Here is a 16,898-nt window from a genome sequence, read left to right as displayed (position 1 = left end):
GTTTTGCGCTGACTTTCCGCCCCGAACCGGAATGAGGCCCAGGAGTTAAAATATCCCGGGCCTCATTTTTTCCTGAGTGGGTGAGTTTTGAACTGAAATCAAATCTCACCCACCAAAAATCGCCCCCCAGTTAAAATTGGGGCCTCTGTCTCAATACACGTGGCAAAGCATTCATGTTCTACTAGCTCAATTGCTAAATTTAGATCTGAGATAGATAGCTTTTGGCAACCAAAGGTATTAAGGGATATGGGCCAAAGGCAGGTATATGGAGTTAGATCACAGATCAGCCTTGATCTTATCAAATGGCGGAGCAGGCACGAGGGGCTGAATGGCCTACTCCTGTTCCTATGTTCCTATGTTCCTATCCCTCTGTGGGAAAAGATTCCTTCTCACTTCCTCCTTCATTGTTCAAGTGGTAGCCCTGAGTTTGCTCCCTTTTGTTACTGATTCGCCAACCAATGGAAATAACCTTTTGCTACTTAAAACCTTTCAGAATTTTAAAAGCCTCAACTAGATGCCCACTTCACACTCGAAGGATGGCCACTGCAGGCTCGTGTGGAATGAGTCACAGTCTTCAGGAGATGAAAAAGTAGTTGGTGCCGGGTAGAAATACTAATCCTGCATCAGTACCACTTCTGCACGTACTGGTACTAAATCTGAATCTGCACCAGCAGTACTGACAGTCACAGGTGCAGATTAGCCTGCGCTGACATTGCTTTTTACATGGTTCATTTACTCTGCTCCTGAGTCTTAATGCTGTCGGTTACTAAATGCCACAGTACTTTCTAGTTCCAAATATCATTTCCAGCGCTTGTTATTTAGTATCAGACCCAGTCCTTATTAGCAGCAGATTCCAGATTAAAAACTTGCAATGAAAGAGAATTGAAAACAAGAAAAAAAAGAGGAATATCATTTTTAGTTATTTTTTTTAATAATTAAAGGAAAAAATGAGGTTGATTTAGTCAGGTATTTTGTGCCGAACCAGTGCACGTTTTTAAGAACTCGGGAATCTAGAAGTTAAACTTAGCCTAATGAATAACTTATTTTCTCTATGTGGGTTTATTTCCTCTCACTGCATTAAATGCATGTTAATTTTTACTCCCTTTCTTTTTAGCATACTGCCAGACCTGTGCAACTTTACCCAGTCCACTTTCTGTGAATTCAGGTACATTACAACTACTCAAAACAAAGAAGCCATTTGGAACGCATCTGCAAAATGCTGCTGAGCCCATCGTTAAGCTACTAGATATGAATTTAATAGGCGCAAACCTATCATCATTGCTTAATGATGCTGTGTAGTGCATACCTTCAGTGCTTTTTGGTCTCACTGGTTCAGGTAGAAATGAGAGAAACTCAATATATGCAGAAGGCCCAATGCTATCTCATGGCCATAATGGCAACCATCCTGCTTTTTACTTATCAAATTTAGAAACCTGTGTTGAAATAATTATTTGTAAAAGTGCTCCTTCTGTTCTTTTCCATATGGTTTCTCCGCAGCAAAACAAAATGGTATTTTAGGATCATAGAATTTTATACGTACCAACTTGTGAAACAGTCAGTATTTTTTAAAATTGTGACGGTCCGGTCATATAACAGGCCTCAACAATGGGACGGTGTGTTAGGAGTGTTAAGTTTCACTGCATCAAACATTGAAAATACACTGAAATGTTTCAAAGGTAAACAACTGCAAATTCCAGAAATCTCATTCAGCCTCTAAAAAAAAAACATGGGTTATCGTTTTGGATAGAGACCTTTTTTGTTGGTTCACTAATGGACTCTACCCAAAATAACAACCTATTTTTACAGATGCTGACAGACCTGCTGCATATTTCTCGCATTTTCTGCATTTGACTGGACTGGAGCATACTGAAGGGACAGAGTTCCTAAAACAACAATTCACTGACAATACAGTTGCATCTTGTGCTGAGGAAGAGCTGTGCAAAAATTGCCATCAGTGAAACTCTTAAGCACACAGATCTCATTGAAACATCTCTTCAGGGTTTTACTTCTAAAGGTGCATCCAGTAAAGTGCACAGGCGGTGGTCCCCGACTCGAATATAGGGGTAGAAACTGGACCTTGTTGCACCCGACGAAACACGTCTGACGCCATTTTGATTCGGGCACTCTAGAGGCGTCCCTGGTGTTAGGACCTTGCATGTGCTAAAGAGGGGCCTAACACCTGTTTAAGGACCCATTCCTGAAATTGGACTACCCTGAATGGAACAGGTGCTGGGCCTGCTTCGATCAGCTTTTCCACAGGTAGATGCGGCCTATCAAGCGGTCACCACCAAAAAGGCACGGTATTATTTTTTAATAATCTTCAAGTGGAGCCAGGAGGAGCAGGACTGATTTTACCTCAGGGTGCGAATCGGAGCTGCAGGGGCCGAAGCGGTCGGTAAACTGTCCAACCCCCCCCCACCCCGGTGCGTGATTTTAACTCCCAGGCTTCATTGACAACCCCCGTCTCTGACTCACGGCCGAAGTTGAGGGCGATGAAGTCACCGCCAGTGGGCGGGAGTCACAATTGGCGGGGCCCTGCTCCTCCTGGCCCACAAGGAACTTTTAAAAATGTGCTTACTTGGGCCTGGATCCTTGCTGCCACCAGCTTTGCTGGCAGGTTGGAGACCGTGCAGGCCGTAGTTAAAATGGCATTAGGACATGGCATTGCCATTTAAATTAGGCCCCCACTTAGACAACTTGGGCCTTCTGCTCAGGAACTTCTCAGCAGAGAGCAGGGATGACTTTCAGATGGCTCAAAGGCAGCCTTGGAACTCTCCCAGGCGGCCCTTTAAGGGCTATGATTTGTTATGTTGATGATTTGAAAAGCTATTTGGGGTAGCATTCACTTGATATCCAAACATTTTTTTTTGCCTGAGAATGACTCCTCAGTCTTTCTACAGGTAGATGGAAATCCTAACATCATCAACCAAGCCTAATGATCGATGCAGCAGCTCAGCCATCTGCCAGTATTGTCTAAACCTACTAGCACCTGTTTCCTAGCTACAGAAGGAATGCGTGCAGAAGCTGAATCAATCTGGTCATTTGCTTGTGTACACATTTCAGCCAGTGAGCCTGATAAATCCCCTGTGAATATAACTCTTTCCCTTCCCTGCTTGGACTTTTTCTCTGGAGGAACTGTGGCATTAATCTGGATGAGAGACTTGCTATACTTTGTCTGCATTTGAAATATGGAATGAGAATTTGCAGCTTGCTAAATGAACAAAATTTTTGTTGCCTGAGGAAACCTTAACAGCCTTTTAGATCTAGAAGGTACCATGGCAGCTTGAAAGATTCTTCCAGGCAATCATAGAGGTGTTCCAAATAGGAAGGGGTGGTACACCTCTCAATCTACAAACTTGAAAATTAGAGACACAGACCCTAGATATCAGGGATAAATAGCTGAAATTAGGGACATTATACGTGCAGCAACATCAATATTCAAATAATCTATCATTTTCATGTTGTGCAAAAGTAATGGAATACAGTTAAAACAGGCATTGTGCCATTCAGTCACTGGGAAGGATCCATGACATTCGACACAAATTTCGGAGCTGGCATCATCTAGAGGTCAAGGTGGATTTGATGGGTGCATTTGTATATTTAATTGGCCTTGACTACACAAGATAGCTTCAGTGAATCAGAACAAGATAGTGGCTTTACAAAACTTTACAAAAAGTAATAAAACTTGAAAAAAGATCACTAGAACTAAAATAATGTGCAGGGCAGATTGCGCAGCCTGAAAACAGAACTGAGAGAGCCAATAAGCAACAACTTGAAGTTTATTTAATCTTGGAGATAATAACACGATTTGCTCCGATGTAAGGAGGAAAAGAACCAAGGAAGGAGAGAAATGTAGGGAATAATTTTAACTTTATTGCTGGTCGAAAATCGGGTGAGGTGTAAAACGGGCGGCTGATTCGTTATCACCCGTTTTTCGTCCGGCGATAAAAGTTAAAATTGCCCCCATAGAAGTGAGGGAGACGAAGCCTAAAGTGAGACCTTATAAATAAAGGAGAGGGGCAACAGCATTCTATTGGTACATGGAATATGATAGTGTTCACAAGGATTTTTCCACATGGAATGGCAGAAGTTCTCATTTGTGCATGAAGGTTAAATAAATTAGTCGAATTAAAGTTGTTTTTTCCCCATAGGAAACTCTACCAAATGAGGCCTTACCTGTCTGATGCCTGAGAAGTATGTGTGTGTGTTAGATTTAAAGCTCACATGTATCAATAATCATGTAGGAAAGCTGAATGCAGATAAACCTCTAGTGTAGGACTATGGGATAATGTGTAGGGTGAACTTGCACTACATTACTTATTTTATACTAAGAAAGTAATTATGTCCTGGTTCCAATTCCAGGTCCATACATAAAGCAGAAAATATACTAACAGCCTAGTGGTTATGATTGCAAACTGTACCTTATCTTAATTCAAATATAATAATTCTGCAGGGGTGGACTGGAAGGAGGAGGATTCTTGGCTCTCCTGAGAATTGCGTACCTAATTCTAAGATGGAAGTTTAACTGTTTGTTGATGACCAACGTCAAAATATTAAATATGTTGAAAACTCCAGAGAAGCAGAAAGCATTTACATTTTAACAAATGCTTCTTTCTGGATTCAATTTAGACTTTTGACACTGAAGTCTATATACATGTTATTTATTGCAGCTCCTTTGGTATTAAAGAAACATTTCTGCTTTCTGCTCATCTTTTATTTAGTACCTGCACAAATGAGTTTCTGCACATATTAATTGCAAAATGTTATAAGAGTTGCAGAAATGGCCAAAACTTCTCAGAACAAGCAAAGAAATCCTGAAAATGCGTTAGATTTCATGAAGAAGTGTAAATGTCTTTTTCTCGAAGGGTTAAATAGCAGTTTCATGGAATGATAAATGAAATTGGAAAACATCTTCGCATATGAGTCTCATAAATAAGAAAATCTGATTTGTGTATTGATTTTAGAATCAGTATCTAATGTTGTCATGATTAATTAACAGACCATTTCTAGGCAGCTTCCTACCTTGAGCACAGAATTTCAGCTCTTTGGCATCTATAACTGTCGTCTGTTTATCTGGCATCTTTTTACTGGTTCGATGATAACTACGTCTTTTTTTGCTCTCTCCCCAAAGGTTTGATCCACCATGTATGCTTGGTATATTCAAAACAGCTATGCCTTCCAGGGGCATATTGCTTAAGTCCAGCAGAATTCCATCACACTGGAAGGAGGAATCACAATAATAAAAAAACAATTACTATATTTGAATTAAGATAAGCTACCGTATGCAATTTTAACCAAAAGGATTTCAGTATAGCCCTAATTTTAACTCCCTGTCGGAAGTTGTGTGGGTGGGGCCAGAGAGGATGGCAAACCATCCGGCCCTCCACGGCATGAGATTTTAATTCCCAGGCCTCATCTGCCTAGGCTTCATCAGTCTCCTGCCTGTACTCGGCGGGAAGCAATAGTGGGAATGGGATTTCGGGCAGCAGGAGGAGGCTGCTGGGAATCTGAAGGACTCGGCTCTGGCACTCAAGTAAGTGGTTGGAACAGCACCGCAATTGGGGGAGAGAGAGGGGAGGGAAGCCTGTGGCTGGGGAGGCAGCAGGTTTCCTTGTACGGCCCGGAGGAGCACTCCTGACCAACAAGGCTACTAAAAATAAAACAACTTACGTTTTCGGGGCTTCTTCTAGCTCCGTCTCCCATTGCCAACGGGTTAGCCTCTTGGGGGAAGCCGCAACAGCTTCCGTGCTTAAAATTGCAGTCGGGCTCTGATGACGCATTGGTGCATATTTAAAGAAGGACCCCACCGCCTTCTGGCAGGTATCCCTCTCACCTGCTCAGGAGAGCAGGTTAGTATCGGAACCTGCTGCAAGGCAGCAGGTAAGTTGCACCGGCCATTTTAACTGCCCGCCTGCCCAGTTTCCGCCAGGCAAACAGGGTTAATATCGGCCCTATATATTTTCTGCTTTCTGTGTGGACCTGAATTGGAACCAGGAGACAGTTGGTTCCTTTGCACAATGCAAGTACTTCACCAGTACAGGTCCAGCTGACATACTATCCCGTAGCCCTACGTCACAGGTTTATTTCCATACAACTTTCCAAATGATTATTGGTATAATCTACATTACACATTTGTTTGCATTTGAGCTTCAGTCCTAGCTAAGTAATTTATTGGTACATGGCAGCTGTTGATGTAGCAGGTCAGTGTACCACTCCACTGCAACATGGTGTGATAGGACACAGGTTAATAGTCACAGTGGGGACATTGGTCTTGGGTGGTGTGCAAAATGGTTGATAGCAAATCGGCATCCCACTGACTTTAATGGAAAAGGAAATCGGGCACGGTGCAACTGCCCCAGGCCAATTTCACCCCACAATTTCTAAAGTGGCAAGTTATAAATCTCAATTAGGTCATCAGGAGAGATATCTAGGGAAGACTTCCTCTGTATGCAACTGTAGCAAAATTGTTAACTCATTCATAAAGAACATGTTTACAATTTCACTACAGCTAGTGGATCCCTGGTTACTATATTATAAGCTTAATGCTATGTAAAGATAAATATACCACTTACAGACAGTCATCACAAGTATTTTTCTAAGTATTTAGAATTGTGAGGCAGGGAAACATAAGACATAACATTCTAAAGTCAAGAAAAGATATACAAAATGCCAAGATATGTTTACCCGTTATTTGTTTTTGATTTAGAAAAGGAGAGAGTGGAGGTGACTTTCCATGAGGGGTTCTCCTGCTCGTACGCTGTAACGTTGGTGGAAGAGCCATGGAAAACCTGAGAAAATGGCATCAACGGCACTTACATTGTTTTACCAGGGTTTCCATGGCTCTTCCGCTGAAGTTATAGTGGATGGGTGGGAGAACCCCGATGGAAATTCACCTCGGAGTGACCATTTTTGTACATTTTGTTTTGGAATACATATTCAAATTCCATAAAATTGCTCTTCCCTATTCAAAATATCTGTTCTATAGCCCTATGGACTGCTGGTTCAATTACATCTATTGATTGGACTTGGTGGGCCTAATAGCTGGATGGTAAGCACTCGGGGCTTGAACTTCTAATGGACCTGATGTTCCGATGGCGGAAGTGTGGTGGAGTGGGCTATAAGCCCACCAATGTCAGGTGACCCAGACGTTATCTAAAATTGTGGGAACAAGGCCATTTGCATCTTTGTAGGCAGCAACTGCATTTTACAGTGATTCGGTTCAGAGAAAGGTTGACTCCAAAGCCGCTCCACTGGGATAACCCCAAGGCCCTTCCTGGACTGAAGATTAAAAAATGTAAAGAAATCTCCAGCTCCAAAGGGAGCCTTTAGGTATACATTTTAAGTTAATCAATTCCCTTCACCTTTGTATGTACAAGGTCTAGGACCTTTTCTGGGACCTGTGTGGAACTCATGTCAACTCTCAGGTGATGAGGGTTCAGAGAAGAGTGTAAGACTCATTAATTTCATCCCCCCCCCCCCACACTGGAATTTAAAACAGCACTTGGAAGGGGACGGTTTCCCTCCAGAACCAGGTTCGGCCCAAAATTCCTGCCCCACTCCGGCGATTTGCCTGAGTTGCACCAATCAGAACTCCAGGCTCTAGAACTCTTGAAGTATGGTGCATTGTAATTGTTCCTGAATGAATTCATTCATTTCTGAAACTCTACAACTGTAATTAAAGTTAACATGCTGTGTTTAATCTCTAAGTGCAGGGTAATCCTGCTAAATAGAAGATCCACAGGGGTTCTTACACTTCCTTTGCTTTACAGCTGAGGAGCCAAAGCCAGCTGTAGCTGAGAAGGACAGGTGCAGAGAGTAGCATTTCATGATCAACAATACCACACTCAATGGGGTGACTGAAAGAATGATTAAGAATAAGAAAAAAATATTATGGTTTCTGCTGCTCAGTTGGCAGAAGGTAGTACCGCAAGATTTGAAATTTCTAGTCGGGAAGCGTCAACCTTTCTCTGAACCGAATCACTGTCAAATTCAGTTGCTGCCTACAAAGATCAAGTTTGCACTTTCAAGAGTATGTATATATTCACAAGGCTCCTTATGTAGAAGGATGCACCTTGAGGGAATTTGACCAGAAGTTGGCATAATGGGGTCATTTTTTATCTTCATCAAATGGGCAGTAATCTGGCAGAGCAGTTAGCTCGTCTGCTACAGAACCCGCCTAATGTTCATTTTGATTTCAATGGAATGAAAATCAGGCAGGTTCTATGACGGGCAGGTGATCCACTACGTTTGCAATCTTCTCCAGCCTTACATCGCCATAAACACCCTATGCTCCTCGAACACCAAGCTATTCCCTCTACCCTCACCATCATTGGTGGCTACTCACTCAACGACTATGCTGCTGCCCTCTGGAACTCCCTGCCGAGTTCAGACAGCCTTGCCTCCACATCCCGTGCTTTCAAAGTCCACTTTCATAATCTTTCTTTTTCACCTCACTCCAACCCCCTTCCACAATCCTAACTCTTCCCGTTTCCTGTTTTCCCTTTTTTCTCCTGCTCGACATCCACCTTTTCTCCTAATTTATGTAAAGCACTTCAGATATCTTCCTGTGTATGTGAATTGCTATACAAATGCAAGTTGTTATTATTATTGTCCTGCATGATGTAATTTTTCAATTTGTTGTAAAAGAAAATTTGACTTTGAAAATACCAACATTAACTATAGAATAAAGGTGCCTATATTAGATCAATACATTCTTCTCTGGAAAGAGGAGATTTCTTTAAGGTATAAAGTTGAACACAAAGTTTGACAAATGGAGCTGTACACGCTCTGAGACTAATTCAGTTTGAATGTATTTAGGACAATATACACAGGCAAAGGCAATGACTCATGGGAACACGATCACACCAACAGGGTCATTGTTTGCCCTTGCTTTGAAAGGTTCAAGAAGAAAAGCTACAGACTTTGTTGGCAAGTACTCTGCCAGCCTCAAGCCTGTGCAGGATTTATACTATGCTGGCATTGGGGGTAAGTGCCATTGCAATGCCAAATTGTAAGGGAATGCCTCCAAATCTATTTGATAGGAAAGTAAGAATAGGGGAAGTAATCTTACTGCTGTCATCTTACACTCTTGTGTAGTAAAGGGGAATATAAAGGAGGCACAGATGTACTGCTCAGCTACAGAAGGAAGGGTTGTTGACATAGGTCACAGGAAGAAGACAACGGGGGACAACATTCTGGAATCAAAATATATCATCAACGACAATTGTCACATGAGTGAAATCAGCAAAATTGACCAGCTGGCAGGTAATCATTATCATGCATACAAAATATTGAAAATTTGGCAAAAAAGTCAAGTTTCCACCTGCTTTACTATTGCTATAGGGGTCCATCACGGACGAGTGGCAGAAGGAAGCTGAAGTACTATGATTTCCAACTGCCTTTGGCAAAGACCCTGATTGTATCATCCAGGGGTTACACCTACTTGACTTGTGGCAATGCACTTCTACCCTTTTATCTTCAGAAGAGAAACATCTGATGAAAACTAAATTGTATGGAAAGAAAATGTAATGGTGGAAACCTTGTGGAAAGCTTCTGTGCACATTTTCCTCTCGTTCCTTGTTTTAAATATCTTTGTGTAAGTTTATATTATGGGATTTTAGTCTCCAACAAATGTCACAGTGGGTGCTGAGTGATAATTTGTAAACCTTAATCCTGTAAGGATTACTGGCTTGCAGTTTTAATCATAGCAGGGATCCTTTCTCTACTTGTCCCAACTGCCCTTTGCAAACTGGGCCCCAGTGTATTATTTTTGGACCAAAGAAGAATAATCAGCTGGTTTAAAGAAGCAGTTATTCTAGGCATAAAAACAAAAAGTGCACAGTTTACTGAAGAGCAATGACAATTATAGTTCTGTCTAGATCAGCACAAATAGCACCATGCTATCTTTTTTAATACTATAATTAATCTCCTTTTTTGCTGGCAATAGTAAGATATATAAATAATCGGGCTTCATTAAAAACAAAAGCAAACATTGGCTATGAAAAGATTTTATCCATGATGTGCAAAATGGTGTTCTAAAATGATGTCAAATGCAAGCAATATTTGAGACTGGAACACTATAGTCAATATACTGGCACTGCAGTTTATGTTGGTGTCACTTTGTGACACATTGCTATGGTGTGTTGGTACGTGGGTTTGTGTTTGCAATTCTTTACATCACTAAGACCACAGTCCCATTCACGTTGTCGAGGGAAACCACCAAGCAGAAGACAAGTATGGTGGGACAGTGTCAATCTCCACTTGTAAGTGGAAAAGGGGAATATACTGATACAGATGTTGCAATAGTCATATATTTGTTTTTTTTAAAAACAAATTGGAATAGATCTTGATTTTGTGCAATAGTAAAATGAGTGGTAGCGAGGGGCAGCCCGTTTTACATCTCTCCCGATTTTAAATTTACATGGACTTCAATGGAAATAAAAATTGGGAGAGATGTAAAACGGGCTGCTGACTCACTATCGCGCGTTTTACACAAAAGCAAAAAGTCAAAATCTACCCCCTTACGTCAGAAGTAAGAAAGAATTTGCATTTTTATAGCACTTTTCATGTCCTCAGATAATTGAAAACTCTTCCAGCCAATGAATTACTTTTAAAGTGCAGTCACTGTTATGTAAACAAACATGACTGCCAATTTGTGCACAATGAGGTCCCACAAGCATCAAATGAGACTTAACCTGTTTTTGGTGTGTTGGTTGAGGGAGGTAAGTTCGCTAGGCCATGGGAGAACTGCCTTCTCATCATTAGCTAATGCCATAGGCACTTTTAAGTCCTCAACAGTGCCTTAATTTAACAACTCATCCAAAAGATGGCACCTTCTACAAAGCGATACTCCCTTGATATTGCACTGAAGGGTTTTTTTGTAGATTGAACCCATAACATTCTGACCCTGAAGCGAGAATGCTACTGACTGGGCTAAGCTGACACTTGTACATTAGCAAAGTGAGAATGGTTATGATTTTTTGCAGCACTCTTGATACTAAATCTTTTCTATTAAAATTATGGCTACATTTACAGAAAAGGATTTTTACCACATAATTGAAGAGGTTTGTACCTCAGTGTACATTATTTACATGTTAACCAAATAGTCTGCTTATCTTCTTGATCATAATTAAAAGAAAATTATGTTTCTAAATAAAGCACAGAGATGAATATTATCACAGTTTGAAAACTTTATGATGTGTATTTTTATAAAATAGCTCCTTTCAGTGACTTATGCTTAATTCAATTCAATATTTAACCATTGTGCACAGTTGTCAGGAATGTGGCCTAAGACCAGCATGAATTTCATTATCATAGAATCTTGCAGCACAGGAGACCATTTGGCCCATCAAAACTACACTTAGTTAAATACACAGTGGCTTTAGCAAATGAAATGCATAACCTATGTTAGGACTCCCACTGTCCTAATGTGGAGGACTTGGGCTAGAAAAGACTGGATAATTGGAAACACACATATTTTTAACCTTATTTGCATGCATATTATGTCTTTCACATTGACAAATAGCAGGAACAACAAAAGTCAATTGACCATGGGGAATTCCCAGAAAGCAGCCGTAATATCATATAATTTACAGGATAAATTAAAATAATTTGATCTTTGACAGGGAAGAGATGTCAAGCAGAGGGGGGTCCACACAAAATATGGTGCAGAGCATTTTGAATTCTAACTAATTCATGTCAGTCACATCTTTATACATATTTAAGTATGTTTCATGCAAGGTTTGATAAATATGCAATCTAATGCCCCCTGTGGTTAATTTAAAAGGGTCTGGGGGTCTCCTAAACCAACTGAGATGACTTAAACAAGAAATAAAAGAATAGTGTGAGATAGAAGTCGTTGTGTAGGGCTTCCATCAACACCCAATATTGAACTCAGCAGGTAGTTTTCTGCTGTAATTATTTGACTAAGCTTTGGCTTCTCACAGTCTACTTACTGGATTAAAAAAAAAGCTAAAATGCATCACTACATTGTTAAAGTTAAAGAAGCAGTAATATTTTTATAACATTTATTAAGAGCATATTGGAAAAATATAAATTCATGTCTGTCAATGCCTGCTTTACCTTCCCTAGATTTTCCTTCAAACCCGTCTTTTGAATTTCTTGATGACAATTTGTTGTTGCTTGCTGCAGGCATTTTTCCCCTCTACTGATAAGAAATAGCACTTGACTATAGTAATAGTTGTCCCCATTGCTTTACCACTTCTGCCACTCTGAAGTGATAATAAATGTTGAAACGGTTTCATTTGTTGTGTGGTTTCGTAAAATCTTATTTGAAATCTATTTTAAAGTATCGAGTTCTGCAATTTCTGATGGTGCCTGAAAGGTAACTGCATTAATCCTTTGAGGCTTCTTCAGCATTCAAGACATGCATCTTTTAAGAAAAAAATTCAGAAAAATACATATGGGTAAACAAATTTTTAAACAAGGTTTGCAAAACACTTTTAGGAAGATGGAAGGGCAGATTTTCTTCTTTCGCACTTGGACGTAAATAATCAGCTGGGCAGAGAGCATAGACAAAAATCGGGCCAGGAGGATTACCTCCTATAATGGAGTCTGCCTGATTTTTGGTCTATTTAAATTTATTGAAAGAAAATTAAGCAGCTTCTGTTGTGGGCATGTGAACCTTCTTGTCCAATTTTCTATATGTGCTCCACCTAGCCAATTACTTGGGCTCTATTTTAGCACCCGCTATCGGGTGCATTCCTGGCAGGGGGGGCTCCGAAAATCGGGGAATCCCGGAGCAGGTCGGGAGCCCGGCTCCAACCCGCCCACTTCTGGGTTTCCCACAGAGGCGCCAACATGCGCGCGCAGCCCCCGCATGTGGGACTCCCGCAGGCAATTAAAGCCAGCGGGGTGCCACTTGACAATATTTACTTAGGTATTTCAGGTCATTAACAGACCTGATTAAGGGAATATGTCAGGAGGGGTGGGATTTTAGAGAAAACTGGGACTGTTTCCCATACCGGGGGAAACACTCCCAGTTGAAATGGACGTGTTGCAGCCATCAGCTTGTGGCAGCTGCAAAGGTCCATTTGACAGGTGGGGGGGAGACCATCACTCATTGCAGGAGGCCACTCTGTCACTTGGGACAAAGTTTGGCCTCCACCACCCTCGTCCTGACAATAAAATTCACCAACTTGCACACTTACCCCGGGGTCCAGAGACATGTACCTACCTTGCGGACCCCCTCAGATGTACATCTTCCAGATGAGGGCCACCGTAGCTGCAGTCATGACCTCCTCGGAGGGCAAACAGCATCACCAGCCTCGCCGGCCAAGCCGTCCACCTCTGAAACGTGGAGCTCCACAACAGAGTGCTGTGACACATCCACCTGCACAGCAGGAGGGAGGGCAACCGCAGAGAGAGATGCGTTGCAGAGGGCACTACCCTCGCCACAGGGTCCACAGACCAAGGCTCAGCCTCCTGGACCTCTCTGAGCAGCAGTACACACGGAGGCTCAGAGTCACTCGACATGTAGTCGTGGACATCTGCAGCCTCCTTCATGCCAAGCTGCTCCCGGCTGGCCCAAGCACCATCTTCTTACCTGTCGCTGTCAACGTCACCACTGCCCTCAACAACTTCTCCTCCGCATCCTTCCAGGGTGCCACCAGGGACATCGCCAACGTCTCTCAGTCGTCTGCACAAAACAGCCCTGCAAATACACCTACACCCACTCTGCAGTGACACAATGGGTGGCATCAGGTGTGGGTCTTCATTGTGATCCTCAGGAAAGGGCATTATTGCACAAACCAGACAAGATTCGCAAAGACGTGGCAGTAGTGGTGCCAATATAATATGTGATGTGAGTTGGTCAGAAATTAAATAGAAGTAAAAACCATGACAAACCCTCAAACACCCTTGTGCATCCCCTTCATGCTCACGACACGTTTGCCTTACGCTTCCTACTGCACATATGTGATGCATGCCCTGTGGCTGCAGCACAGGTAGTGGCAGGTTGAGTGAGGCTGACCGTGAAAGAGATGCATGAGAGGGTGAGTATGAGATAGAGCCATGAGATTGTATGAGGATTGAGTGGTAGTGGTGGGATGAGTACTGGCGAGGTGAGTAAGTGCAGGTAAGATGAGGATGAGGTTTGAGTGGGTGTGAGGGGTGATGTGACAGAGTAGTGTTGGCAGTGCAGAAGGAGATGTGGGGTGGGGGCGGTGATGTGGCAGACGGAGTGTAGGGGAATGAGTAAGTGGACTCACTTTTGCTGACCTACTTAGGTCATTGCAGCGTCTCCTGCACTGTATGCAGGTGTGCAATTTGTTGGTGGTGCAGGTGACCTCCTCTGCCACCTCAAGCCAGGCCTTCCTGGTGGCAGAGGCAGGCCGCTTCCTCCCGCCCGCCGGGGGGAAGATCTCTGTCCTCCCCTTCCTCCTCACCCCATCTGATGATACCGGGAGTGAGGCATCATTAAACTGGGAGCAGCCTTCCCCCTGGGCTGCTCCATGCTGTAATTTTTCCTATTTGTTGCAGCATCTGTCAGTGGAGGACTGCCCCTTTAAATAGAGCTCCTCCAGCTGACAGACCTTACTGTGCATGCGCAGCCCGCCCGACGCGCAGATCAGCAGTGGGGAACCCGGAAGACCGGGTAAGTGGATTCAATTAGGCTGCGATCGTGCGGGGGGCAGACTGATTTCGCCGGGCGCGTTACCCATACGCCCAATAGCCCCCCCACCGCGAACCCGCAGCCCTGGTAACATCGAGCCCCTTATGTCTAAGTGCAAAAGGTTAAAATCTGCCCCGGTGTCTCATGTCGATCCGTGGAAACATTTGGGTTTTATTTTCTTTAAAAAAAAGGCTGATAAAATGACCCGAGTTTTTGTTTTATAAATAGCAGAAAGCAGCTTAAATCCCAGGAAGGCTTGGTTACTGAAATGGCACTTATAAATTGGATAACACGTGCCCAAAATTCCCTCCATCTCCAGGTCATGGAACCAACCCTGCCATAAATTGCAGAGTTAGCTAACTTAAATACTCAGAACGGGTGCAGGCTGTGTAAATACAGCCCGTAACACCTCAGGGAATGAGGAGCAGGAGTAGAGTGAAGAACTGGAGGTGCGGAAAGGATGGGGAGGAGATGCGGCGGATTGAGGCCAGAAAATACCTGGAGAATGGAATAGGGAATGGTAAGGACTCTATTCCATTCTCCCAGTTTCTCCCTCTCCATCGCATCTGTTCTGACGATGCCACCTTCCACACCAATGCGTCCGATGTCTTCCTTTTTCCTCAACCGAGGATTTCCCTCCACTGTGGTTTACAGGGCTCTCGACCATGTCCGTCCCATTTCTTGCACTTCTGCCCTCACCCCTTCCCCTCCCTCCCAAAACCAAGATAGGGTCCCCCTCGTCCTCACGTCCCACCCCGCCAGCCTTTATGTTCAACGGATCATCCTCCACCATTTCCGCCACCGTCAGCGTGATGCCACCACCGAACACATCTTCTTCTCCCCTCCCCCGTAAGCATTCTGAAGGGACTGTTCCCTCCGCCACACCCTGGTCCACTCTTCCATCACCCCCAACACCTGCGCTCCTCCCCACGACACCTTCCCATGCAAGCGCAGGAGCTACAACACCTGCCCTTTTACCTCCTCCCTTCCCACCGTCCAGGGCCCCAAACATTCCTTCCAGGTGAAACAGTGATTTACTTGTACGTCTTACAATTTAATATACTGTATTCACTGCTTACGATGCGGTCTCCCCTACATCGGGAAGACCAAACGCAGATCGGGTGTTTGCTTTGCTGAACACCTCCCTTCAGTCCACAAGCGTGACCCTGAGCTTCCAGACGCTTCCCAGAGCTGCCACTCTGACCTCGGCCTCCTACACTGTTCCAATAAAGTCCAATGGAAGCTTGAGGAAGAGCACCTCATCTTTTAATTAAGCTCTTTATAACCTTTTGGATTCAACATTGATTTCAATAACTTCAGATCATAATCACTGCTCCAATTTTTTCAGACAGTAGGTAATGGTTCCACTGTTGCCATTTCCAGCTCCTCGAGACCCATCTTTTGTTTCTTTACTTGTCCCATTACCACCCCCTTTGCCTTGTACCATCATCCCTTTTGTCATTTAACACCCCTGTCCTCCACCCTATCACAGACCTTCCCTTTTGTTCTTTCCTCTCCTCTCCTTCTCCCACCCCCTTCCTTTTTCCTGGCTCTATACTTGCTTAAAAACTGTTAAATCTTTACTTCTTCCAGTTCTGACGAAAGGTCATCGACCTGAAACGTTAACTCTGTTTCTTTCTCTACAGACACTGCCTGACCTGCTGAGTATTTCCAGCATTTTCTGTTTTTATTTCAGATTTCCAGCATCCGTAGTATTTTGCTTTTGATTTAGCTGCATTTATATTGATTTTCCTTTCATTCGGATTCTGGAAGTTCACTCTCAGCATTCACGTTGTTAAGTTCACTCTTCATGAACTAGTAGCAGAAGGTAGATCCTATTTATTTATTGGGTGCAAGTCTATGTAACCTGGCTATGAGAAATGGATTTGACATTATCATCACCAGAAGCTGGTTCATGGAAGTTGGACTCCTGGATTCTGAATTAAAAGGTCCTGTTATTCATTTTGAATACAATAGATTTTATACACCAATGATACCTATTTCTACCAAGTACCTAATCATCTATGGCAATAGGAAAGGTTAAAGGACATTTTTCTAGCAATCCATTCACCTTACCTCTATCTCTACATATTCATGTAGTCTCTTGCAGGTGGCGGAGAATGTTTCAGATGTACCGAATTCAAAATACCAGAATTTGTTCTTCATTCTGAAAGAAATGGACACAACAGATTACTTCATGCAACTGTTTGGAGTAAGAACTGACCAAAAAGAGTTGGTAAATAATCAAACCAGAGCATCCAGTGTT

The 16,898-nt window shown here is 42.9% G+C and overlaps 1 protein-coding gene across 1 annotated transcript in view; it reads right to left on the bottom strand.

Annotated features, from left to right (window-relative positions):
- dgkb (diacylglycerol kinase, beta) overlaps positions 1-16,898 on the bottom strand; it is a 635,142-nt gene that overhangs the window by 113,530 nt on the left and 504,714 nt on the right. Inside the window, exons 20-21 of the mRNA XM_067998463.1 lie at positions 16,709-16,799; positions 5,023-5,218 (exon numbers count right to left, since the gene is read on the bottom strand). Of these exons, the coding sequence (XP_067854564.1) occupies positions 5,023-5,218; positions 16,709-16,799 (287 nt within the window). The remainder of the gene's footprint in view (positions 1-5,022; positions 5,219-16,708; positions 16,800-16,898) is intronic.

The sequence above is a fragment of the Heptranchias perlo genome, chromosome 2 (assembly GCF_035084215.1).
Source record: "Heptranchias perlo isolate sHepPer1 chromosome 2, sHepPer1.hap1, whole genome shotgun sequence".
NCBI lineage: Eukaryota > Metazoa > Chordata > Chondrichthyes > Hexanchiformes > Hexanchidae > Heptranchias > Heptranchias perlo.
Note: the sequence above shows the minus strand (reverse complement) of the source record. Positions and strands in the feature narration are given on the sequence as shown.